The sequence below is a fragment of the Centruroides sculpturatus genome, unplaced genomic scaffold, assembly GCF_000671375.1.
Source record: "Centruroides sculpturatus isolate CEXI.00-Female unplaced genomic scaffold, Cexi_2.0 scaffold2054, whole genome shotgun sequence".
Classification (NCBI taxonomy): Eukaryota; Metazoa; Arthropoda; class Arachnida; order Scorpiones; family Buthidae; genus Centruroides; species Centruroides sculpturatus.
The window spans coordinates 52307-80014 of NW_019386217.1; the positions used below are offsets into that span (position 1 = coordinate 52307).

General features: G+C 28.0%; 1 protein-coding gene and 1 long non-coding RNA gene across 2 annotated transcripts in view; one reads left to right on the top strand and one right to left on the bottom strand.

Moving 5' to 3' along the window:
* Positions 1-26527, top strand: part of LOC111614128 (synaptotagmin-C-like) — a 28970-nt gene extending 2443 nt beyond the window's left edge. The window contains exons 2-6 of the mRNA XM_023355514.1: positions 16972-17152; positions 24427-24581; positions 24655-24871; positions 25873-25966; positions 26046-26527. Of these exons, the coding sequence (XP_023211282.1) occupies positions 16972-17152; positions 24427-24581; positions 24655-24871; positions 25873-25966; positions 26046-26312 (914 nt within the window). The 3' untranslated portion in view covers positions 26313-26527. The remainder of the gene's footprint in view (positions 1-16971; positions 17153-24426; positions 24582-24654; positions 24872-25872; positions 25967-26045) is intronic.
* Positions 751-12168, bottom strand: LOC111614129. Its single transcript, XR_002754877.1, has 3 exons — positions 12049-12168; positions 11671-11854; positions 751-1067 (listed from the first exon to the last, which is right to left on the bottom strand). It is a non-coding gene; the product is annotated as an uncharacterized LOC111614129 (long non-coding RNA).
* Positions 26528-27708: the final 1181 nt, after the last annotated feature.

Below are 27708 nucleotides of genomic sequence, written 5' to 3' on the forward strand. Positions count from 1 at the left end.
AATATAAAAGAGTAAATTTGAAAAATCAATTTCTCGATGATAATTGGTTAAGGTTTAAAAATAGAGGCGGAATCTATTTTCCACAGCCAATCATTTCTTGTTGAATAAATTTTAAATTATTATTTTAAAAATTTAACAAGAGACTACCTATATGCATAAAATTTACTTTTAATTTTGTCATTACCATTTTAATATTAATGTGACGACGCGCTGAAAAGTTCGATTCGCGTCGTCGCGTAGCTAACGCGTCGTTAATATTGTTTTTAATTAATATATTTATATGAAAAAAATTAAATATTTTCTTATAAATATATTTTAGTTTATTTAGAATTATTTTCTTAAAATATTTTTAATAATTTAAATTTTAAATCGATAGAAATTTTGTTTTACTAAATTTCATACGCGATGAGAATTATCGCATAGCATCGTCGTCAAGAAATTTATTTTTCTTAAAGTTTAAACTATTACAAAGTGGCGCGATGCGAAAAGAAGCGAAAAATTCTTTTAAATTTTCAAAAATTTACTTTTATAAACTAAATTTCTATGGATTTTATAGTGGAAAAAAGACACGGTTTCCTATCTTACAATAGCACGAATTGAATTTTATAATGCTGAATGTCGTTTCATGTTAAGAAAAAAATAAAAATATTTTTATGCGATTACATTCGTTTTAAAACTTAAAAATATTTTTATTTATTTATTTTAAAATTTTATATAAATATTATTATAGCCAGGTGTTTTTATTAAAAATCCACTAAAAATATAATGATTTTTATACATTAAAACTGCTTCATTTTCATCTTATTGCATCCATTCTTTCAAACTTTCTGAATTTTTTTTTTTCTACAAGAATTTAGAAATTTTTCTACAAAATCGAGGATCATTTTACCCAAAAAATCTGGCTTAAAATTAATCTTATTGAATTACTTCAATCCCTTTCTTATCCATTTTTTTCCCTCTTCAAAAGTAGTGAACTATCCAAAGTTCTTGTAAAATTGATGCTTCAATCGATAAAGCTCTTGAATTTTTTGTTTATAAAATTGTAAAAATTCAGGATAAGATGCCCGCTGTAAAAAAATGAATGGATTTTAATTTCTTAAAAAATATTCTTAGGTAATTATAAAAAGTTTTATTAGTTTTAAGAAGAATATTGAATTAAAAATACTTATATTAAAGCTAGAAAATATTTAGTTGAAAAATCAAGTATGGCATCTCTCTCGATTGTTCGATTCTTACAATATTAATTGCCATTAAAACTCATTTAAAGTTTTAATTAAAAGTGTTTTTTTAAAGTTTTTTGCTAAGTTAATGCACTGGAAATAAATTATAATCGTGAATATCGCAATTATTACAAATTGTTACATACGTGAAACAATGAAAATTACTATTTAATTTCAATTTGTCCTGCATTAGAAATTAATAGCTTGTTGAATATTCCCAAAATTTGAATATTATTAAATTGAAATCATTCAGTTTAATAATGCTTTCTATATCATGGATTGATATTGAAATTTAATATAATAAACAGCGTATACATTTTCTTAATCGATTTTTAAGGACATAAGGAAGGACCTTATAATATAAAGGCCCTATAATATAACCAATAAAATGCCCCCAGAAGCGGATAATACTACAAATTTAATTACCAATATTGTTTAAAAAATCTGTATCTAGGATCATGTTCGTTTTCTGTATTATGAGGAAATAGAATGCTGAATATAATAAAGCTTTCTTTGGTTCCGAAGAGATTTTGGTCTTTCATAAAGGATTGGAAAGACTCTATTTTAAGAATAATGAGATTGTCGTCTACCTGAACATCATCTTTAACTTGAAACTTTATAATAGGGGAAGCCAAAAACTGATAACGTAAAAGTGATGACGATTGGAGGTTTTAATGTATTTCGATTATTTTGTTTTAAACCCCTCCTAGAAGCCCCGAAATTGGGGGAAATACATAATTGCAATTGTGAAATTGTTTTATTGTAATTTATAAATAACGTCTGATTGTAGTCACAGAATAATACCGTAAAATTATATAAAAAGTTGCACCAAGCTTTTATTTAGTAAGACCAAAAGACCAGGTTTTTATATCAAGTTTCATGTTTAAGGCCTTCTATGCTCTTAGATACAGAAGCTCGCAAATTCGTAAAGTGATTGAGTAAATCACTTTACGAATTGAATCTCTTTAGATTCGTGATCATCTCCTTAAGACTCAGCATTTACAAAGGGATTGTCACCCGAAAGTTAAGTAATATCAAAGTTATGTGACTTTACTCATGTGACTAACCTTATACAGATAATCCCGAATTCGCATTATTTTAACGGACATAAATCTTTAAAATCCGGATTATTTATAAAGAGAAAAACTTTCATCTCTAAAAATTACGTATGGACTTAGCGTGACAAATCCTCGATAACGTCAAAAATGATAAATGTTCAACACTGAAATAATTCCTTAAATCTTCGTTTAAGTACCAAAGAAACTTGATAAAAAGCTTAATAAAAGTTCGAAAATCTCAACTTTACTTATCTACATTCGAACTTTTTCTTGATTTTTTTTTAAATTTATAATAAAGGAAATAGTTTTCAATTGTCACGCGCCAGCGCGTCGCATACCGCGTCGCACGGCGCGGCGCATTAAAAAAAATTCATATAAATTGTTTATTGCTTCGTTATTTCAGTTACAGATAAATAAAAATTGTCTATTAATCATTCATACGCTGTTTTAAAAGTAAATTTTTAATAAATATTTATTATAATTTGTTTTAATACGAATTAAGAAAAAAACTAAGCGCGAAGCGACGCGACACACGCGATACATTGCGCGAGTATTAAATAATTAAAAATAAAGCCTAAAACTCTATTTTAATAAAAATTGAAAACAAACTTCTATTATAATTAAATTTTTAATTAATTAAGAATTATAATTATCTTCAAATAAAATCTTTAATTAACTTCCACTTAATTACCTTTAAGGTGTAAAGAAAACATTTATTTAATATAGGAAAACCTGTGTAAACCGTACCTAACTTTTTTTTTTTTGGTAGGGTTTCCGTTTTAGACAGGTTTTACTTTAATTAAATTACTTGATAAATTAAAAAAAATTAAAAACTAGATACTCGCTTGTTCGCCAAAACTATATCGTGTCTGTTCGACACGATGTAATGTAGAGCGTGACGGACAGACAGGCATTAATTTATGCTAATTTTAATATTGGAAATGATAAAAGTACGAGCAATATCTTTATATAAAGTTTAAAAAAAATTAATTAGTTTTGTTTCTTGCAAGAAACGTCAAGAAATTATTAGAAATAATTGGTGATGAACCTGCAAAACTTTATTTGTTTTATGTACTGAACACTGCTTACACGAGTAAGATTACGGGTTTATTTTTATCTTCAATTTGGCTTGTCAGTTTTAGGGATTTTAGGGATTTTCCTTTCAGTCAATCACACGTAAACGATTCGGTAAAAGTTGACAGTAGAATTATCCCACGTCCCACATTTTAAAATTCCCTAACTTCCCTATATACGTCCCATAATTTACGGAATTTTTTAAAAATATATACATAGCTTTTCTAAATTTGATTAAGTAATTATTTTGAACTATTGAATCTAATTTGAATTAAGGATATTTTAGACTATTTTTTGAATATTCTTTTGCATCAAGAAACAAGGAGGTTATCTTTAAACAAATTATTTGTAAAATCTTTTTATGTCAATTTTCAAACAGTTTCACAGTTTTCAAATTTGAGTTTTATCAAATATATATTTAAGTTTTATTATGTTATTTTTAAATTTTAGATTATATTTTGCCATTTTTGAAGTGAACAATTTTTTTTTCTTTTTGCATTAGAAATCAAGAATCCACCTATAAAAATTTTATGTGGATAATATACTCATTGATTAAAAATTTAGGAACCAAGACGATGGTGTTGGAATCGAATGTAACTTTATATTATACGAACGTTATGACGAAAGTAATAAGTGGAACAACCGAGATAGTTAAAAGAAACTTTAGTAACTTGTAAGTTCTCNATTGATAAAAAAAGAAAAAAAGGTAATGACGTGAGGTAAATGGTTTCCTAACTTAATCGCTAGCAACTCGCAAGTGTCAATAGGTCAAAGGTCATAAGGGTCAATTGGGGTTCGATAAACTCCTATTTAAATTCAATTATTTGTGATCATTTTTCATTAGTATAGAACGGGGTGAGCCAGTTAAATCTAGTGTTAGAAAGGGGGTCGACACGCAGTAAAGGATAGGAAGCCCCCTTTTATAGTTGTAAAATAAATAAATAAATGTTTATATATTTTTGTAGATAACAACAGGCTATCATTTTAAGACTGATGATTGTAGAAAATGATTTTATTATTTTTTTTATTTTTGCTTTATTCGTATGAGAATGAACATGTGTTTGTACGTTTTTAAATGGAGTAAATTTTTCTTAAAGTAAATATATTTTTCGATACTTATTCTACTTTAAAAAAACTTTATACAAAATACTATTTATATGCTTTTATTCAGACATAAAATAAATTACAAAATTTATTTATTTATTTATTTTTAAAATAATTTACCATTTAATTATTTTATTTGTTTAATTTCGAAAGTATGAATCTATTTTTACTATAGACAAATTGTATTTTTAATGATTCATATAATAAAAAAAAGAAAAAACACGACACGATTCTCATTATTATTATTGATTAAAAAAATAATTCCATGTAATACCTGTAATGAAAGAATGATCCACGCGATCCATAATGATTAAAGTATGATCCAGCGATTCATAAAGATTAAACATAATCTATATGGTTCCAATAATATAATAAAATGCATTTAGTAAGTTACTCAAACGACAGAGATTAAGGCGTTGGTTCTTATCTGTATCGTAGGTTCAGACCCCATTTCTTATAACTGATTTTTTTAAATTATTTTATTGATTAAGAAAGAGATATTACAATTTTTTAATGATTATAGTACGATCCATGGGCGAATTTAGGGAGCTGCACCCCTTTTAAAAATTTCCGGATTCTCTATTGAAACGATTTTCATAACTAGTTTACTATGATTCATACAATTCCTAGTGGCTAAACTGTAATCCAAGTGTTTAATAATTAGTAAAATATGATCCATTAATTAATCCTCAATGATTACACTAGGATCCATTGCGATGTAATTCATGCGATCCACAATAATTTCAATGCGATGTTCAATAGTAAAATGTGATTCACGCCATTTACAATGGGTGTATTCTCACTAACTGGAATGAAGCGATTTACAATAATTAAATGATGATTTAATAGATCTGAATCATCTAATGAGATCCACAACAAATTTCATATTTATTTTATATAAAAATACTGAGATTTAAAGTATAAAATCAATGATTCTAATGATAAATTCAATTGCAGCAAACAAAAAAAACTCACACACCTTTTGGCCAAATAAATAGGAATTTTTGTCTTTGTTACACATTTTAGGCATGAAAATCACGTTTTAACTTAATTGCCACTCATTATATCCATTGATCGATGACTTATCGATCGAAAATTCTTCGGAACTGTATCTAAATCTATACAAAATTCGTTCAAAATGTAAGCAAATCATGCATTATCATTGTAAATTATATGATGTATATACGTTGTTAATTAAGGGTTAGAGATAATTATGTTGGTTAGAATAATTACTTTTTGTTTAAAGGATGGTTTTCAGAATGAAATGTAAGAATTTTCGATTATCTTCAATAATTTCTTCGCTGTTTTGAGATGAAGGTTGAACAACTGGTAAAATTGTTTCATTGTATTATGTTTTTTTTTTCTTCTTCTATTCTTTTATGTTTTATGGCATTTGTGTTTCGCTTCCATGAAATTTATATATTTTTTTCTTATTTATGTCTCTGTGAGATTTATACTTTTTCTATTTAATGTGTAATGTGTTCGTTCTTTTTTCTATTTTTATAGAATTTATGCTTTATTTTTTATTCCTACGAGAATGATATTTTTCCTATTTTTCTTCCTATAGAATTTATTCTTTTTTGCGCGTGTTCCTATAGAATTTGTTCTTTTTTCTACATGTATTCTTATAGAATTTGTACATTTTCTGTTTATGTTCCTCCAAGATTTATCTAAGTTTTTGTAAAGTATACGTCCTGTTTAATTCTGTTTCTTTGTCGTTTCAATTGACTTAATATCAGACAATTCGAATATTTTTATACATACAGCTTTTAATATAATTTCTATTTGTCTCGCCTCATAAGCACATGAAATTTAGCTCTTTATTCAGATTTATAATTTAAATTTATTTATACGTTCCTGTTCTTTAAATTACAACTTTTAAAAACTTTAAAACCTTTAATTTTTATGATTGTTAAGATTAAGAGATAGAAAACACAGAGATTTTTTAAAGAAGATTTAATAATATTTGATGTTTAAAAGCTAAAATACTTGTATAAGGAAGATGACAATGATAAAATTAACGACAACAGGAAAATTCTATGATGATAACATGGTAAAAAGTAAAGAAGATAAATGATAAGGAAGAGATGAAGATAAGAAAAACAAGGATAAAACAAAAAAGCAGATGATAATAAGGAGTGAAAGGAGAAACAAATGATGATGAGGATGATAAGAAAGAGAAAAAGGATGAGAAGCAAGAAGAAGGGAAGAAGAAGATAATGACGATAATAATAATAATATTTTTCTTCCCTTCTTCTTGCTTCTCGTCCTTTTTCTCTTTCTTATTATCCTCATCATCATTTGTTTCTCTTTTTACTCCTTATTATCATCTGCTTCTTTGTTTTATCCTTGTCTTCGCATATATCATCATCAGAAAAAAAGAGAAGATAATATCATAAGAAAATAATTTTGAAAATGAAGGAAAGATCCATTATCTTTTCTGATGATGATTACAGCATGATTATTAACGATAAAACTAATAAATTTTTTTGACTTTTTGCTATTATTAATCAAAAAAATTTTAAAACAAATTTTATAAAAATTCTACAAAAACAATTATTTAAATTTTCATTAAAATTTATTTTACTTTTTAATAAATTAAATTATTAAAATTACTCTCTCTCTCTCTCTCGAATTATGAATAAACTAAAGTTCTATTACACAGGAGAAATGTCACAGATTATGACTTTATCAGCGACTCAGTTATATTGTTTAAGCGGAAATTAATTGCTTTTGATAAAATTATATCAGCAACACAATTCATGTGCAACGTTTCCTGAATATCTTAGATTAAACTTTGTTTAGCGATTTTAAAATTAATTTTATTATTATGTTAATTAGTTTCACATTAAAATATTTTATTGTATAAACATAAAAAGATCTATTTTTAAAATTAAATTAATTAGAATTTATTCCATTTTTTTTTAATTTATAATAAATTATATGCTAATTTTAATTAAATCATATTTAATTACCTAAAATTCGATATTTTTAGGCCATTAATGTTATAAGATATGACCTTAATTAAAATAAAATTTAATTATTTTAGATACGTTAATGATGCTTTTAGTATATTTTAGAAATTAAAAAATAATAATTATAGAAGCTATTTAGTGCGTTATAAGTGTTTAAACTTCGAATTCAATTTTTAAATATATTATTTTTATAAATTTAATTATAAGTTGTTAAGTTTAAAGTGTTGACTAACAAAACTGTAAACACCAAACTAATTATGTAATTAAAGTGATGTAGATGAGGATGGATGATGATGATGATGATGTTAGGGAAAGGAAGAGGAGGAGAAATAAATAGTATACAATGAGAACATGAAGTAAAGATGAATAGAATGTGGAAAATAGAAAAAGATATGAAAATAAAAATATGGTTATGATAATGGTTATGGGGAGAAACAAAGGATAATAAGATTTAATATATTTTATATAATTTTTTAGATTACATACAAATACCCATTATTTGGTATATATTTCATTACATTAATACACTCGTATAAAAACATAATCGAGATATAAATTGATAGTATTTATGTAGAGTGAGTGTATGTAATAAATGCATCTACACACACATGGAAACATATATCACACACATACATATAGACTATATAAATGTAATTATTATATAACTGTATAATAACACACCTATAATAATCAAGTATATATTTTGAACATCATTAGATCACATTGTTACTATATTGCAAATATACACATAGTTATACGCTATGTACCAGCCAGAAACAACACAAAAACAACAACACACGTGGAACAACACTCAACATTCGTATACAGCATTATAACGAGTAAAGTTATGTTTCGAGTATCAAAATACATATAGAAATTCAAGTTAAAATTTAAAATTTACACATTTATTTTATTTTATTTTTTAACACAACAAAAAGTTTTATAAAAGTTATAAAAAAAAAGAAAGAAAAAGTAATTGGAAATTGTTTTTATAGATAAAAACTCTGAAAGTAGATATCACATTACTTAAAAGATCTGTTCAATTTAATATATATATATATTTTTTTCTTCTTTTAAAATAATTTAATAACCGAAGAAAATAAGATACAGTAAATTAATTTAATAATCACTTATGTAAATTTTTAAAAAAAGTTATTTTAGTGCATTCAATTTACTAAATTCAAAATTAAATTAATTTCTTTGTCAAATTTTAAAGAAATTAATTAGTTTAGCTTTCAAGAAATCATTTTTAATCTTATTAATTAAGATTGAGAATCGAAAATATTAAATTTTTTAAATGATTCTTACGAAATTTTTGAGTTTCTAATTCTAAAATTTTTAATTACAATAAAATAAAATTAAATGCTGTTTTATGAGATTTTAGATTGTTTTTTTAATACGGTTAAAAACAAACAAATTAAATGGTAATAACGAGTTAACAAACCTTAAAAAGAGATTAAGATGTATTTATATATGTACCAATATATATAAGTAAAGAAAGTCAAAGTCAAATATTTAATGAATAGATGAAGAATTATTTATGTGATGTTTTATCTGAATAATATCATAATAAAATAAAGAAAAATTCACATCAATATCATGCGGAGTATATGTAAGATGCTAAGATATAACATTTGATCAACAGAGGAGAAAGAACATTGGGTCAACAGACAGGAAAAGAGAGATGAGAAACGGGTCAATACATAGAAAGGTACAAACGATAGGTAAACATGCACTTATATATATATATAGAAAGAGCTAAGACATTAATCAATATTTAGACTTAAGAGAAAATAAGAGAGTGTAGTCAAGAATGTCAATTTAAAAAATTCGATAAAATTTAGCGGTAGAAGATGGGTAAAATACTAAGAAAATGATGGAAATATTCACGCAAATATCCTTCAAATTTACTTCATGTGTACATTTATAAATCATTATTATACAGGTGAACCGACAATAACGGCTACTACCGTATTTTTTTTTCTTTTCATGTCAAAGATATCAATGGTATTATATCAAAAATTAATCATTTTTAATTAACGTTGATTGGTCAGCAATCTGAACATCATACCAATAATTGATTGAGAAATTTAAAATTAGACAACTCCGCCTATTTTTACAATTTAAATTTTTAAAAAATCTTATCAACCAATCATCGTTAAGATAAACATATTACCAGCCAATTACCATTAAAAAAGTTTTTCTTATAACTCAATCTTGTATAGGCCTATAACAAAGAGGGCTGCATGTATTTTCTACTTAATTTTAGCATCTCAATAATATTTTATTTAAAAACCTTATGTTTTATCTTATAAATTTATAAATAATTTATTTTTATGGTAGGAAATATCTTGACATATTTTATTATAAAACACGGATCAGTAATTCTTTATCCATTAAAGATGGTAAACGTGTTTCTATGATCATAAACCTCTAACTGGTTATTAAGTCACGAATAACACTTGTAAATTATGAAAGTAAACGGAAGTTTCTTCCAGATACATTAAGTAAAGATAAGAAAAAAAAATGAATATTGAACATATCTAATCATTAAAAATTAATTTTAAAAAAAAGTATAAAANCCCCAAGATTTTTATATTTTTATACTAGGACTTTGAAACGTCAAGAAATGCAAAAAGTTGTGGGAGTTTTTCTGTATGTTTGGATGTTAGTGTTTGTATGTGTGGAGGACACGATTTTGTTTTCCCATTTCGTAGCTTAAAAATTCCTGTCTCTTTCATCGAAGAAGTTGAGGTTCGTGTATTGGAGGGTTGATGCTATTAAATTTTGATTGTTAAAAGTCGAGGAGGTGAGGAGATAAAGAAGTGTCATGTGTCATATCTCGAGAGGGATTTTACTCGTTATTAGCATTTATTTATTTTTTTTTATGAAACTTATCTCAACCAAAAAATTAAGCTTTTTGCCTTTTTCTAATATTTAATAATACGAAAAAGCTTTTTATAAGAAAACACTATAACAGATGGCGCCACACGCAATTTAATTTATTATACTTATGATTAATAACATAAAAGTTATTTTTTGAATAAGATCCCATAACAGCCGGGAAAGTTACGCAACTCGTTGTTAGATGTTTCAAAACGGAGGTTAATGTTCAGAAGTATGCTTTAACTGACAACGGAGCTTTCCTCGCGAGTTGTTCCAAGAAAAATTGACAAAATTGTCAGAACTGACTTCTTCAAGGAAATGTTTCATGTCCAGTATTTTCTTCCAGAAACGTACCATCGATGTAGCGTTTACAGTACATGTTGTTCCGGAAGGAGCTCATGTCTGATTTCTCTAACTTCCTTAATATCATATCACACAGAGTGTTTGCTATAGGCTTCCCATCGAAATTGCTAATTTTTTTTGTATGTATGTTCTTTAATAAAACTGAAATAACGAGGAGAAGGAAATTAGATGTGCTAGATCTTTTATTTACTTGCTCGTCTTTGGAGTACAGATGTCGTTTGTCATAGTGGCTCCTTCAATAAATTAAAGTAGAGTTTTAATAAGATTGACAGATAACAAATATCGTTTGCAATGCAAAATCGTACATTTTGTAATTTAGGTGTTGAAGGTAGTAATATGTTTTTGTAATATTTAACATCTCTTTACGGGAGTAGCGCTACTTAGCAGAACTCCATATAGCACTGCTCCCGTATATTATATAATACTTATAAGCCTTACATGTGTTTTTCGATTTTTTCGGACGCCCAACGCGACACGTGGGCGATCTTTCGACAGGAGTTTCTATGGGAAATTGACCCTATTTAGGTGTTACTAACGTGAAGAAGACCCCGAAAACTTCATGTGGTAGCCCGTTGGCGAGGCACAAATCTACGAATTACCATTGTTTAGTGGTGTTATCCATTCGACCACTGGTATATGTAATCGGAAATTAAGGTCAAAATAACTTAGAATATAATTTGATAAAGTCAGTATATATCAAAGATTCTGGTTCGATAAGTGCTGAGGATTCGGGTTCGAAATTAATCGATATAGTTTCACATGATTTTCGTTTTCATTAATTATATCAAAATCTGATAAGTAAATTTTATTCTTTATTCTTACTTCAATCGATTAAGACAAAACTGTCCGTTTTGTCTATAATGCAATTTGTGTTGTCATCTAAAAGAAGTTAAAGTAATATGAAGAATAAATCCAATTCACTCCTCTCGATATAAAAAAAAAAAATACTACAAAAAATAAATCCATCCCTAAATATAATTATATACTGACCATGATTTTGCACGAAGAGCATCACTTGCATAACATAAAATTTGTATACCTTTCTAGCATTTATCATCTACAAATTTCATTTAAGATCTTTATCAATTTTCATCTCTAGTTCATGTGTCACGTGGATATTGACATTTCGAATCGTTTTGAAATTAGCTTTTAACTATTTGCGTGGGTAAAACTTCTATAACGAATAGCAGAAAGATCACATCAGAATAAATAAATGAATATTTCTTTCAAACTTATTATGAATAAACGGAAGTTCTTCCACGAAAGGGATTAAAATATAGATATAAAGGTATTTATATTTGTCAAGGATACGTAATTGTTTACTATTATAGAAGAATAAATTGCAGTTAAAATTGTAGAAATTTTTACCATTAATCTTTATCATTTGTAGAAATTTATATCATTAAGTCTTCATCATGAATCTTCATCAATCGTAGAAATTTTTAACATAAAATTTTCATTGAATCTTCATCAATTGTAGAAATTTTTATTATAAATCTCGAAATTTTAAATAATTTTATCGTCAATTTTTATTATGAATCTTTATCAATTGCAGAAACTTTAGAAATATTTAAGAAAATTCGAATTTTTTATACATATATAAAACTATTTTTAGAATATCGTTTAAGATATTCCGTTTCAGATCAATTGAATTTTAGAATTTAAATAAGTAAAAAGAAAAAAAAAAAGATTAATATATATTCTTCTTTATGTTTTTTTTTTTTATCTCTCGCTAAAATATTTATTATCGAAATTTGCATATGAAATGGCGAAATGATTATTATTTATCATCTAGATAAGATGCTTATCGTTGGATAATTTGCAGACTATCGTTTTAATTTATAATATGTAAAATATTTATTTTGTATTCTAATAATATATTTTTAAATAATGTTTGTATAATATGTATTTTATTATTATTTATGGAGGTTTTCGTGTTTTATTGGGTTGCAACTTAAAAAAAAATCTAATAACGAGTTGATGAACTTTCTCGGTAATATTTTGGTGGCGCCATCTGTTAGGATATTTTATTTTAAAAACTTTTTATATTTTTAATTATTATAAAATGGAAAATAAACTTAAATTTGAGGGTAGGGATGCGTTTTATTAAAATTGTAATAATGTAAGATCGGACGTAATACCGAGGAAAATCGACACGATTCCTTCTATCTCCCAACACCCCCCTCGACCTTTAACCACTAAAATTTAATAGCCTCAATCCTTTTAATACAGCAAAATTTCAGAAATTTTCGACAAAAAACACATCGGTTATAAGCTTCAAAGAGGGCGAACAAAATCGTGCTTTCCACACACACTAACATTCATAAATGTGGAAAAAAAGCCCGAATTTTTTTTTTTTTTTTTGTATTTCTCGACGTTTCGAGGTGCCTGAAACCAAAAATGTAAAAATCTGGGGAGAGTCAGTTTTTTACCGCTCACCATACTTTATCTTACGGTACCATGGACACAAGGCAAAAGGGCTCGCGACACTATGGAATTTGTTGAGATTTGGTGTAACGTCTAGTCAGTTTACTAATTGAACATTTACAGAATCATCATAAACACACTTGTGAGAAGCAATTACGTTCAAAAAGGTATCATGAAATATATACGAACAAACAGCGCAGGTTACGTGTACTGTAACGTGTACGTGCTCACGAGGCATAATGTGATAAACGACTAGATTTCGTTGGTCATGTGATACTGTACTGTACTTATTTGTTTCTATACTGATTTATAGTACAGTGCGCTCATTAGAGAGCACCGAGAAATTTTGCAGCAAGGATATACGCATCTTTTCAGCTAGGCCATCTATTGCACCTGGGAATAAGTGAAGTAATGTGACTAGTAAATACTCCATATATATTAATTTATGTGATAAGTGTATTTACCAATAAAATTGATGATGTGAAGAGTAGATTCAAGAGGGCTAAAGCAGCGGATCCAAGGAAATACAGAGGCTTAAGCCCTCCCCATTGAAACAAGAAAACTTAAACATTAAACTACTATTGTTTATCGGACCATTGTCATGCACGTGTTAATAAAATATCCTTATTATTATTCAAACATTTTTAATTTTTGAGCTAGCCAAAAGTTTGGGTTCTTCTGGATCCGATGATGATGTAAGAGTGGAAACCAATACGATAATGAATTTTAGCGTTTCCGAGTGTGTTAAAAGTTACATAAGACGTAAGAAAAAGAAAGAATCGAATACCATTAACAATCCCCTGGATGGTCTTGTTATTTCTGATAAGGGAGTATGATGCAGGGATCCCGAGAGAGCTCTCTTAAGCGGATTCGACTGCATTAAAGTAAATTTTAGAAGCTGTAAGATATTGCCCGCGAGTCAATGCGACCAGATGTAAATATCACTTCGTAAGCAACCTATTTAGTTCCATAACTTTCATTTAAATACTCGAAAACTTTTAAGAACTTGTAACTTTTGCACTTGTAATATGAATAATGTGAATAAATCATTATTATTTTGTTCGCTTCGAGCTTGCCGAATTGTCAATCAATATGGGAAAGTAATTTATATCAACCGTTCGTAAATGTGTACTTTAAAATTTGATAATTCTTCTCAGATAATTGCTTTCTAGCTTTTATAATATCTATCTTTTATAACAGAGAGTTAGTATAAGGTTTCAGTATAATGAGTTCAACACAAAAATATCCTTATTATCAGTGACTATTTAAGGAATCGATAAATGTGATATATCCTACAGGGCATATCTGGTTTCCATTTGGAACATTATTGTAAAATATAATAGAAATTTGCTTCTAACGCGATTAAATGTATTAAAATAGAAATAGGAAGAGGAAGTATAATCGTAAATTATGTTATAATTGATGAATAAATCGTTATAATAGTAAATGCAATAATGACAAAATTAAAGAACTTCAGTATAATTCAATGATTGATCCATTTAAGTACCACACCCTTGTAATTAATTTTAATGTTTTTGTTGGATTATGAAATCGTTTTCATTTAAAGGCTAATCGAAAAGTATGATTCACTTTTCTGGATTTTTTTTTCTTTTTAGTCCGGTAACAGCAGATAAATGCTCATTGGAGATAGGTATGAACCCATGTAATCTAGCACAGAGGAGGATTATAAAACGAAAATTCCTACATTACTAAGAAAAAATTATGAGAACGTGACCTAACTTTGAGTTATATTTCCTCCGAAAATAGAAATTAACTTGTATATTTATTTAACTTTTAATCATTTTGTTAGTTTTTGAAATCTTAAATTAGTTATAACAGAAATTAATTCAATAGTTAATTGAAAATAAAACAAGATTTATAATTTTTAACGGAGTTAATGAAATTCCCTGCCAATATTTTATAAGTTCTATGGTTTAAAATAAGCCTAATATTATTTCTCTACAAACGTTTTTTATTTTTTCTTCTTCAAATTCCACTTTGTTTTGTGGCATGCCAAAAAGGTACTTTTCAAATTCCCCGCTAATGTAATAACATTAAGATTTTAATGTAATTTTGTATGTTTACATGCTCTGTCAATGGATTGAAGTAAGTAAATATTGTCCAAGTAGGCCCTTGTAATAAATGTAAACGAAGCTTTATTCAGATAAGATTTTGCAGTATCCATCCGTTTTACGGTATAAAAATATATATATATATATTGAAAACAAGAGTTCTTCAATGTAAATTTAATTTGGATAAGATTTTGTTTTTTTAAACAGGATAATTTACAAAAACAGTTGAAAACGTATACTCAGGATGCCGAAAGACATTTTTGAGAGGTTCAATTTTCAAGTATTAACTCTAAAATATTAGAAAGTAGTTTCTTTACGCCTTGTATAATAAAAGTTACGATATCAATAAAATTATAAAGTATTATAAAATTAAATTTAAAGTAAATTTGATTGAATATACAAGATATAATAAAGTACAACATAATCCAAGCTTATCTTCAAGGATTCAATGATAACATTTCTAAACCGAATTTTTTGGTTGCTGTTTTCTAGATGTACTGTACTTTGAGAATGATTTACGTTCTTACTTTTGATATGCGATGCCCTTATCTAACATTTCGGACAAAGTTTATCATGAAAAAAATTACTGAAGAGAAATCACATCATCAAAGGAATCCCCAATCAATGTAATGCAGTAACCATGAAAACATGAAAGAATGCAAGTTTCTAACATTAGTACTTGGCAAACTAATTTTAATCTCATTTAAATACTTTAGAAACTTAATTTATGATCATTTTAGTTTATGAATACCTTGAATTTTGTTTATGAATATTTTTGATGACAAGATCCTTCGTTCATCTCGACGAAGATCGCGACAAAATTGGAAAGATTCCCGATTAACTACACACGAACCGCCGGCGTGGACCGGAAATCATGTGATTTTCTAAATTAAAAGATGATTAAAAATTGCAGTCCGGCATCGTGACGATGCCACAATAATTTTGGAATTACAATATCGATCTACAGGATAGACTTTGTTTACTCGAATATTAAATGAGATTTATACAAACTTTGTTAATTGAACCAATAACACTACGAATACTGCCGAAAATATAAAATTTAAAAATTACAAAATATAATTCGTAGATTAAATAAATTCAATTATAAATTTATTAAAATTAGAGAGAAAAATTTGTATTTTATTATTATAAAAATATATATACTGTATAATAAAAGTTTTAATGTTACTAATCTTAATTAAATTAAAGAAACACGAAAGATAGTAATAAGGAAAAGTTAATTATAAATTCATATAAACAGAAGTTTTTATACATAAAAATTTAGGAGAGAAATTGTTTAAACACTATTAAAAATTTTAATAATTATTACATAATTTAATATATTTTAAAATTAATTAAAATTAACTTTATACATTCGTTAAAAGTAAAGATTTTGATAACTTAATTTAAGGATCATTGTAAGGATTCATTATAATCAAACATATATCATTGGTGTGTTTACTTATATTACGCGACTCTAAATGATAAGCATTTATCTCGGTTAACTAACTTTTGAGCTATTCTGTATAATTCAAATTGTTAAAGAAAATAAATAAATAAATAAAATGGAATTCTAAGAGAATGCTAAAGATAGAATAAAGAAATGATAATGTGTTGTTTAATGTACTGTACGTACTATATTTCCTGAAGTAGCATTCATATTTTGCTGTATATTTATATGCAAAGTTCATAAATGTTCAACGTTTATAAAATTGGATAATATCAGAACCATCACTCGTTTAATTATCATAAATCCTTTAATTTTGTAGTTAATAAGAAGTTCTATTTTCAGATGAACCGGTAGCTCTAGGGCTTATGGTTTCTGGATTTTTCTTGGTTGTTGCATCTGCTATTGGATTAGCTATCTATCGGCATAGAAAGAGAAGTTATGAGCAATTTTTAGAAGACGGAACATCGAAGAGAGGAAGCATTGGCAACAGGTCACTAGATCCATCTCTCTATGGATGTGTCACGTAAGTAAATGCCCTTATACAAAACTGATTTTTAATTCATAAAAGACATTTTTTTTAATCAAAGAAGAGACGAGAAAATATAATCTTTCTAATTTTAGATAATCAGGAAAAAATTCTGTTTAAATTTCAAATTTTGTAGATGAAGACAAGATTCTGATTTATCCGATAATACACGGGTACTGTTTCCTTCTGGAATCTTTATTCAGGCTACACATAAGCCTTTAATTTACGTAAACCATGTAGGCCTTTTTAATCAGGCTTACGCATGAAATTCATATGTAGTCTAAATAAAGATTTTAGAAGGAAGCAGTGTATGTTGTTGGATAAATAAGAATCGTGTCTTCACCTACAAAAATTGAATAGTGAGGTCAAATTCCTTAAAATATGAAATATATGTTAAAATTTTAAAAATGTACTGTATTTTTAATGGAATTAAAACAATCCTCAAAGTAAAATTTAATGAGATAATTAGTCCTTTGAAAAAAATTCTTAAAGATATTATAAACCAATCAGTTTTAAATTTATTCAAAATGTATTAGTATAGCTCCGCCTATTTTCCTACTTCAACCAATCATCATTCTGCTGATAAAAAATTTTGAAATCTTTTAGGTTATGTATCTTTCGTATTAACATAAGAACTACCTCAATTTTTTAAAATTTTATTTTAATTTCTTTTTTTATAATTATTATATTTAAGGCTGAGATTTAATTGTGAAATAATAATAGATTTTTTTATTATGTAGTGATGGCAGAGAATTGCCATCACTATACCTTGCATTTAAATGTTTTTATCTTATTTTATTTAAAGTAAAAGTATGATGTACAGGGGCAAGCCACTACTAATTTCAGGTGGTTAAATACATTAAAAATATGATTAAAAATTTGTCATGCCGTTTCTTTAATGCCACCTCTAAAAATATCTGACATTCTAAATCGAGTGTGGCACCTCGAATAATAATAATAATGCATTGTAAGATGGTATTACATTCAATCTTGTATGTAGATTCGCAAGGATCAACACACTAGATTGAAGGTCACATGATTTGATCATAACAATATCATAGCTTCTGTCAACCACTGGGACTCGTATACTCCTGGGATACTGTTTAAGTCGGTCTGTGTCGCTCCTTATTAATGTAAGTACGGTGGGATTTCGTCAGTAGATGACATTGTATCTTACTTTGTGACAGATCGCTTTATATATATTTTCAAGTTCTTTGGCATATGTTACGACCTTTTTCATTTTTGACGTGTGTATGGTCACGTTTTCTGTATTCTGTTTATACCATATTTCGTGACCAAGTTCTTAGTGTGAACTTATTCTTCATAGTGTTGTTTGTTTATCGCAGTTAGTATGCACCCATCTGATGAGGACTCTAAATACTGAGATTTTATATGAAACTGGATTGTATGAGGTGTCTAACCGGTAAGCTGTAAGTTTTCTGTATGTGTTATTATTTATACCCCTTTTTCATTTTCCCGGCTGTTATGTATAACAGGATGTAAGTATAGCGATTAGTCAAAAATTAATTCCCCAAGATTTTTATATTTTTATACTAGGACTTTGAAACGTCAAGAAATGCAAAAAGTTGTGGGAGTTTTTCTGTATGTTTGGATGTTAGTGTTTGTATGTGTGGAGGACACGATTTTGTTATCCCATTTCGTAGCTTAAAAATTCCTGTCTCTTTCATCGAAGAAGTTGAGGTTTGTGTATTGGAGGGTTGATGCTATTAAATTTTGATTGTTAAAAGTCGAGGAGGTGAGGAGATAAAGAAGTGTCATGTGTCATATCTCGAGAGGGATTTTACTCGTTATTAGCATTTATTTATTTTTTTTATGAAACTTATCTCAACCAAAAAATTAAGTTTTTTGCCTTTTTCTAATATTTAATAATACGAGAAAGCTTTTTATAAGAAAACCCCATAACAGATGGCGCCATGCGCAATTTAATTTATTATACTTATGATTAATAACATAAAAGTTATTTTTTTGAATAAAATCCCATAACAGCCGGGAAAGTTACGCAACTCGTTGTTAGATTTTTCAAAACGGAGTTTAATGTTCAGAAGTATGCTTTAACTGACAACGGAGCTTTCCTCGCGAGTTGTTCCAAGAAAAATTAACAAAATTGTCAGAACTGACTTCTTCAAGGAAATGTTTCATGTCCAGTATTTTCTTCCAGAAACGTATCATCGATGTAGCGTTTACAGTACATGTTGTTCCGGAAGGAGCTCATGTCTGATTTCTCTAACTTCCTTAATATCATATCACACAGAGTGTTTGCTATAGGCTTCCCATCGAAATTGCTAATTTTTTTTGTATGTATGTTCTTTAATAAAACTGAAATAACGAGGAGAAGGAAATTAGATGTGCTAGATCTTTTATTTACTTGCTCGTCTTTGGAGTACAGATGTCGTTTGTCATAGTGGCTCCTTCAATAAATTAAAGTAGAGTTTTAATAAGATTGACAGATAACAAATATCGTTTGCAATGCAAAATCGTACATTTTGTAATTTAGGTGTTGAAGGTAGTAATATGTTTTTGTAATATTTAACATCTCTTTACGGGAGTAGCGCTACTTAGCAGAACTCCATATAGCACTGCTCCCGTATATTATATAATACTTATAAGCCTTACATGTGTTTTTCGATTTTTTCGGACGCCCAACGCGACACGTGGGCGATCTTTCGACAGGAGTTTCTATGGGAAATTGACCCTATTTAGGTGTTACTAACGTGAAGAAGACCCCGAAAACTTCATGTGGTAGCCCGTTGGCGAGGCACAAATCTACGAATTACCATTGTTTAGTGGTGTTATCCATTCGACCACTGGTATATGTAATCGGAAATTAAGGTCAAAATAACTTAGAATATAATTTGATAAAGTCAGTATATATCAAAGATTCTGGTTCGATAAGTGCTGAGGATTCGGGTTCGAAATTAATCGATATAGTTTCACATGATTTTCGTTTTCATTAATTATATCAAAATCTGATAAGTAAATTTTATTCTTTATTCTTACTTCAATCGATTAAGACAAAACTGTCCGTTTTGTCTATAATGCAATTTGTGTTGTCATCTAAAAGAAGTTAAAGTAATATGAAGAATAAATCCAATTCACTCCTCTCGATATAAAAAAAAAATACTACAAAAAATAAATCCATCCCTAAATATAATTATATATATTTATTTTATTAAATTATAAAAAGTGAAAGGCGTTAATTTTAAATATAACAATTCTCGGCATTTACAATTTAATTTGCAAACTGTCGTCGTAAATAAGGCCATTTCACTCTTCATAAGCCCAATTTTATAAGATTAAATTCCTAAATTTTAGTTTTAATTTTATAATACAATATGTAAATGTTTACTTAAAAATACTTAAATACGATATTTTAATGCAGCCATAATTTAAAAATAAATATCAATTTAGAAAAGTAGGAATTAGAAAATGAGTGGTCGTAAAACGAAGTGTATTTGTATATTAGTGTAATTCTTAATTTGAAATAATTAACATTTATGACAATGTAAATATTATAATGCGATGGAAGTTCACAAATAAAATTACTGGAATCTTCAATGATCACGCCTATTATTGTTCATTTCACCATTCCCAACCAATCAGAGAACGAATATGTTTTAATTTCAAATGATACTACTTTGCTTTATTCTACCACGACCAAAAAATTATCTGGAATATGCCGTTACGTTTTACCTGATCTAACGTTTACTACTACGTTTTTTAAACAAAATTTTCAGAAAAATTACATTCTGTACAACTTAATAAATGTTAAAATAAATATAATGAAATAAAGATATGTATATATTTATTATTCATTCGGGTCATTCAAATATGACGGTTCTCACTTGGGAAGGGGATGTGTGACAGATTCTAACGGATGATGATGGTGATGTCCGGTGGTGGTAGATCGAATGTGACGTCAGCATAAGGGGGTGTCTAAAAGTTGGTGACAAAATACGACACGGCGTGTGAAAGTATTCAAAAACAGGGCTTGAAATTGATGAAATAATATTTGAATAACATTATTCCACGATTTCAATCGTATAAATACAAAGTTAAATATTATAGTTGTTGTATAGTATATATAATAAATTGGACTATGTTTAAGATTAATTTAGTATGTAAATTGTTAACATTAAATTTAAATTATCTTTACAAATTGTTTGAAATTTCTGCATTTTCTAAACTATGCATTAATTTATTTGTTGATATTTAATTTAACATAAATTCTACTTATTCAAATGTCTACTATATAAATATTAACAAGGAAGTTTATAGAATATTCTAAACTTTTAATAAATGTGTTATCAAACAGAATTTTAAATTGTTTTCAATTTAATAACATTATCGGTAAACTTGGAAATTCAGTGTTTACAAACAAGAATTTCTAAAATAATAATCAAAAGTTTATTATAATGTTATGTATTTATAAAAATATTATATAATACAGGAGATTTATTTATCTGCTTTGTTTATTGATTATAAATGTACTATCCTTATAATAGAATTTTATTCAGAAAGTTCATTAAGTAAACGACGGAATATTGACATTGTACAAAATAATTAAAACACAGTTGAAAATAAATTTGTTAATGCTTTATAATTTAAATTCACAGTTTACTGTTTTAACTTCATCAAGTAAGATTTAGTTCAATATAATATTTTTTAATTAATTTTTCTTCTATTTTTTTTTTCTATTTTCGAGGTTATCAGGAACTTGGAGGATTTCTAATTAATTAAATTATTAATGGAATGAATAAGTGATAAGATACATTATTTTTACAATAAATTTAAATTGAACGGTAATGGTAACCTATTTTGAGTGGTTAGAACTCTATAAGACACTGAAAATCCTCCATAGAACATAATAAGTAATTCAATTTATGATAAGCAGTTCTTTTGTTCTTGATGGATCTATCATTTTTGATGATTTTACCATTTCCATATACAATTTCTCATGATTTCGTTCAAGCATTTTTAATGCTTTAGAATTCGATTTCGGACTCACCAATGGCCGAATGGATGAGACACCTGAGCACTGTTTCGCGCCTCTTCATCGGACTGACCACTTGGAGTTTTCTGGGTTTTCTTCACATTTGTAACACCTAAAATAGAGGCCAAATTCCCGTAGAAATTTCTCCCGGAAGGCTGATTACCCGCGAGTCGCGTTGCAAAAACAACAAACAATTCGATTTCGAGTTATACATAGTAAAAAGAATACCAAAATCTCTACTAAGCTGGCATTGAATACGAAAACTATATATATACATTTCTGTTACGGATATTGTAAGATGTAAGAAGAATAAAATTATTTTACAGAAATTATTACAGAATCGAACATTCCTAGAGTACTGACTGTTTGCAAAGTGCTCCATTGATGTAAGTGTAGAGGAAATTAAATTATTTGAGTGTTAGTTGATTAATTATTTCTATATGTCACGAATGGAAAGAGAAATGGCCATTCAAGTAAATAAATTTATAAAGAATTCAAAATATATTATTCAGTCAATGATAAATAATTACGAAAAACCCGAAAGCGATCATTTGTCAGGTTTCCAATCCAAAATTAAAATGTAAATAAACATTTGCTCTTAATATAAAATTATCAAGTTTTTTCTATGAAAAATAAAGTAATATAACTTACTTTTCATAGAAGAATTTNATTTTTAACGATACAATAGCCACGATTATTATTTTAAAAAGTATACGTTAGGCTTAACATCGACGAAAATTCAACGCGAAGCGACACGCAACGGAGAAAAATTTCAACACGGGATAGGTTATATTTTTTCGTACATAATCGGTTATCCGAAAAATAAGTTATCCGAACAACCTCAGTGCCCAATAGATTCGGATAAACGATACTCTACTGTACTCCATTATTATTTTGTGAAGGAGAAAGGCCTCTTATATTATCATTATTTCCTCATATAAATTTATAAACAGTCTACTTAGTACTTTTTTTTTCTTTTAGTTCAAAGCATATTTTGAGAAATTATTCTTAAAATACAGTAGAGCCTCGATTATCCGACTCCCGATTAATCGACACCTCGGTTAACCGACCGTCCTAGTCGGCAAATTTCAAATGTCCGCTAGTAATGTGGCGCTACAATATTTGGCTATGTCTTGGCTACTTTAATATTATTTTTACGTGTTTTAGCAGGCCTCACTCATTTGACCATGAAAGGGAGCCAGTATTTAAACGAGGCTTAATTTTCTAATTTTTTACGATACAATAGCGACGATTATTATTTTAAAAAATTTTTGTTAGGCTTAACAACGATGAAAATTCAACGCGAAGTAGGTTAATAGCGATATACTAATATACTAATTACATGGGATATAATAATATACTACACTAATAATGGATTTTTTCATACTTTTCGGTTATCCGACTTTTCAATTATCCGACCAACCCCAGTCCCCAATTGAGTCGGATAATCGAGGCTATACTGTATTGAAAATCCTATCTCTCTCTCAATAATAATTTGATATTATTTACATTACAATTTGCGTGTTTACACTATGGCTTATTATTAATTATTTTCATAAAGAATATTTTATTTAAATTAAAGATTTCTAATGATTCGAAATAACTCATTTTATAATTCAATAATTTATTTTTCAGTTTCTTTAAAGCTTTAGTAAATATTGAAATAAGTAAATAGAGAATTCTCAGTAGGAATGTCTAATTCAATAATGTATTCTATTAATAGTTATGAATAATTCAGAATTTTCACGCATTCTTAAATATTAGAAATTCAGGCGTTATCATAATCTATCATTTATTCTTTGATGTATTTCTTGTGTTGACTTTATTTATTTGTATTTGCAATGATGCATAATATTAGTTTCATACATATTTATGAATTTGGTGTGTTTTTTCTTGAAAAAATATATTCATATTTTAATGTAAATCGATTGTAAAATAGGAAATTTTTCTTCATTTTTTTACACATATCTACTGACATTTTACAGAATTTTACGCATTTTTATTGAGAATAATAATATAATTGGGGCATATAATATAATTTCCTTGAGGCAAAAACATGTTAATCCATATTTTTCAATAAACCACTAGTGATTAAGTGGATAAAACTATTGAACACGTAATTGATGTTGGCCAACGTGGAGTTTTCCAGGTTCTTCACGTGTGTAATAGTCTATGAACAAAAACTTAGTAATTTTCTATATAAAATTTGCTAATTTACAGTTAATTTAATTATTAAATTAATTAATTATAATGCTTTCAGTCAGAATAGATCAATAGACTTCGTTGTTCCAAATATCACAACAGCTGTAACATCTTTACCCAGTCCAGTGGATACTGTATCATTATCATCCGGATCTTCACCAGATGTATCTTTATGGGCACGATTGGCTCTGTTGGAAGGAGGAGGACTCCCAGGTACAGTTACACTTTACTATAAAGTTAAGTTAATAATACACATATCTTATTAAATCATTAATATTCTCTAAAGGTACTTCTTTACTCGGTGGTCTTAATCCCGAATTGTATAAAGTTGGACTGGAGGAACCGGAAGAAGAAATATATTTTCCGGATGGTAACAAGGGACGTATATGGTTCGGTGTGGAGTATGATGCTTCCTCAGAACGTCTAGTAGTTCATTTGATTAAAGTGAAAAATCTTCCTTCTAGAGTATGCGGTTCTATAAATTGTTGTGATCCTTTTGTCAGGTTGGTCATTTTCTTGAAAAATATTTTATAAGATAATTTAACTCATAAATTTAAGAAAAATGTAAGAATTTGTTCAATAAATATTTAAGGTATTTACAGGATATTTTTGATTTTACTAAAATGAATTGATAATTGAGATAAAAATTATGTCTATAAGTTGTATCATTTTCTTCTCCGTCTGAGCACTAAGAGGCCAGTAGGTGAGTGGTGTGACATTCGGATTAAATTGTCCGTGAAAATTTAAGTTCCAATCTGGATCCGGTCCCGGGAGAGGTTGGATAACGCTTTTATCCTCTTGGCCATTCTGCCTTCATAAATATATGTCAAGATTAATGTAAAATGGCGCTTACGTTTTGCGACAAGAATTGCTATTTGCTATTACCTGATGTAGAAAGCTGTTATTTACTGTTTATTTGTTGTTAGTCAATATAGAATATTGAAACTTTAAATATAAAATATACTGCATAAATTTGTGTTATTTAAAATACGGTATAACCTGTCTAAAACGGAAACCGTACGAATTTCGAAACGGAATTATTTTATACGTTAAATTTTACTATAAGCCGAAAACATGTCCAATGAGAAATGGGAAAAGTTTTTTAGGAATTAAAGAAAAAATGGAAAAATTTTGGTACCGTGTAATTCATGTATATGCAGGTTTTACTGTGTTATATAATGTCATCGCAATCGCGTAAAGCTTCAATCTACTGCTCTGGGGGATTCGAGAACAAATCCGGGCGAACAACACCAGGAATTTTTCAAAGGCGGTCCATCTCGAATATGTCGGGCCTCGTTTGTCATCATTCATTGTGGGCCTGGCCGAATCCACGATGGATGTGATTTAAAAGACCCTTAAAGTGGAAAGAGCACCAAGAAAACAATTACTCGATTTGACAACATGAAAAATACTTTAAAACTTAGAAAAACAAGATTAATTAATTTTGCAAAATCCAATTTAACTAAATATAATTAATTAATTACCAATTTCTTTCTTAATTCAGAATATCACTGATGCCGGACGAGAGAAGATATCTTCAATCGAAACAAAAGAAGAAAACATGTAATCCACGATTCGAAGAAACATTTATTTTTCAGGTGTTTGTTTGATTAAATTTTCATTTTGTTTTAGTTTACTTTCAATTATATTTCATCATTATAAACTTGTTATTTTTAGATACCCGTTCGCACATTAAACGAAAGAGCAATCAAGTTGACCGTATACGATAACGATCGTGGTAAAAGATATAATGTCATCGGCCACGTCATATATCCTTTACGTGAATTAAATGGAACTACAACTACAGAAACACTATTAAACTGGAGAGATTTAGAAAAGGAAGAAGTGGAGGTAAATTTGTTCCGATCGATTATATTTTTATGCAGTCCAAAAGATAAATGTTTTTCTGCCTTATTTTTAAAATTATTTTATCATAATCCCTAAAACTCGTGTACTAATTTACGTAATCTAGATTAAATTCGATCCCTGGTGTGATTTATTGGTAATACAGTTATGCTTTGTTTAATTTAAATTGAATTACATGGATTAGATTGATGGGATAAGGCAATGCAACCATGAGCAATCTGCAAAGGATGAGTGTCTCCAGGGAAGACTTTCTACGTGGAGGGAACTGGCACCTAATTTAGGTGTTTAGATACACGAAGAAAACCTAAAAGACTTTATGTGGCCTGCCTGTTGTTAGGCACAAACCCGACACCACAGCTACCAGTGTTCAGTGGTTTTATCTGATGGGTCACTGAATTACTTAAACAATGGAATCCATACTAAATGTCAAAATGAAAAATCAATACTGAATTTATAGAAAATGTATGGTGACATTTTATTAAAATATTTTCTTTTATCGTTGGTTTATATTATTTAAATTTCAATCTATAAATTTCTCACAAATGTCAAAAAATAAATAAAATAAAAATAAAATAAATTACAAAACTCAAGCTAGAAGATCTCACATCACGTGATCGCGCAGGCAATTCGTTATTTTCCATCATGGCGGAGAATTGAGAAGCGAGTAGTAAAGCGGATTAGCCTAAAAATTTTAAAAGATACTCACAAAAACATCGATTTTTGAAATGAAACAAAAAAACGTGTTCGAAGATCGTAGGCGTTCTTCTTAACTTCAATTCAATTTTTCTACAATATATAAATGTATTACAATTTTTTGTTTCTTTTTTAAATACCCGTACGAAAAAAGGTCCAGCTGCTAGATCTTATATATTATTGAGCTGCAATTTTCAAATTGTATACCTATACATTCTTACTGTCGTCCGTCTGCTCGCATGTCTGTCTTCTGTTAATCTCGAGAATGGAGTTAGAAAAGTAAAAATCGAGACCATATGTGGAAAACTTAAGGGTCGGAGGCCCCGATTAACTATACATGATGATTCTTTTATGATTAAAAATTGCAGTCTGGCAACTATGTCACAATAAATAATTGCCCATCGTATAATAAATTTCTCTACGGCCCGTAGACAATTATCGACTCTTAGGATGGCCTCTTATGGAGCCAGTTTGACAATTATTATCGAAAAATTTACTTGTATACGTACAAACATATATTTATGTACAGTATACAAGGAAATTCACGTATGCCAGTCTTTCTGCTTGACCGTTTATTCGAATATCATGTGAGAACGACTGAACCGATTTATACGAAACTTTGTAAATACAGTAGAGCGTCGATTATCCGAAAGTCAATCATCCGATAGAATTCCAGTCGGCAAATTTAAATTTTCACCAGTGCTGTGGCGCTGCAATCTTTGGCTATGTCTTGGGCTACTCAAATATTTTACGTTTTTGATACTAAATTAACTTCTGAAGT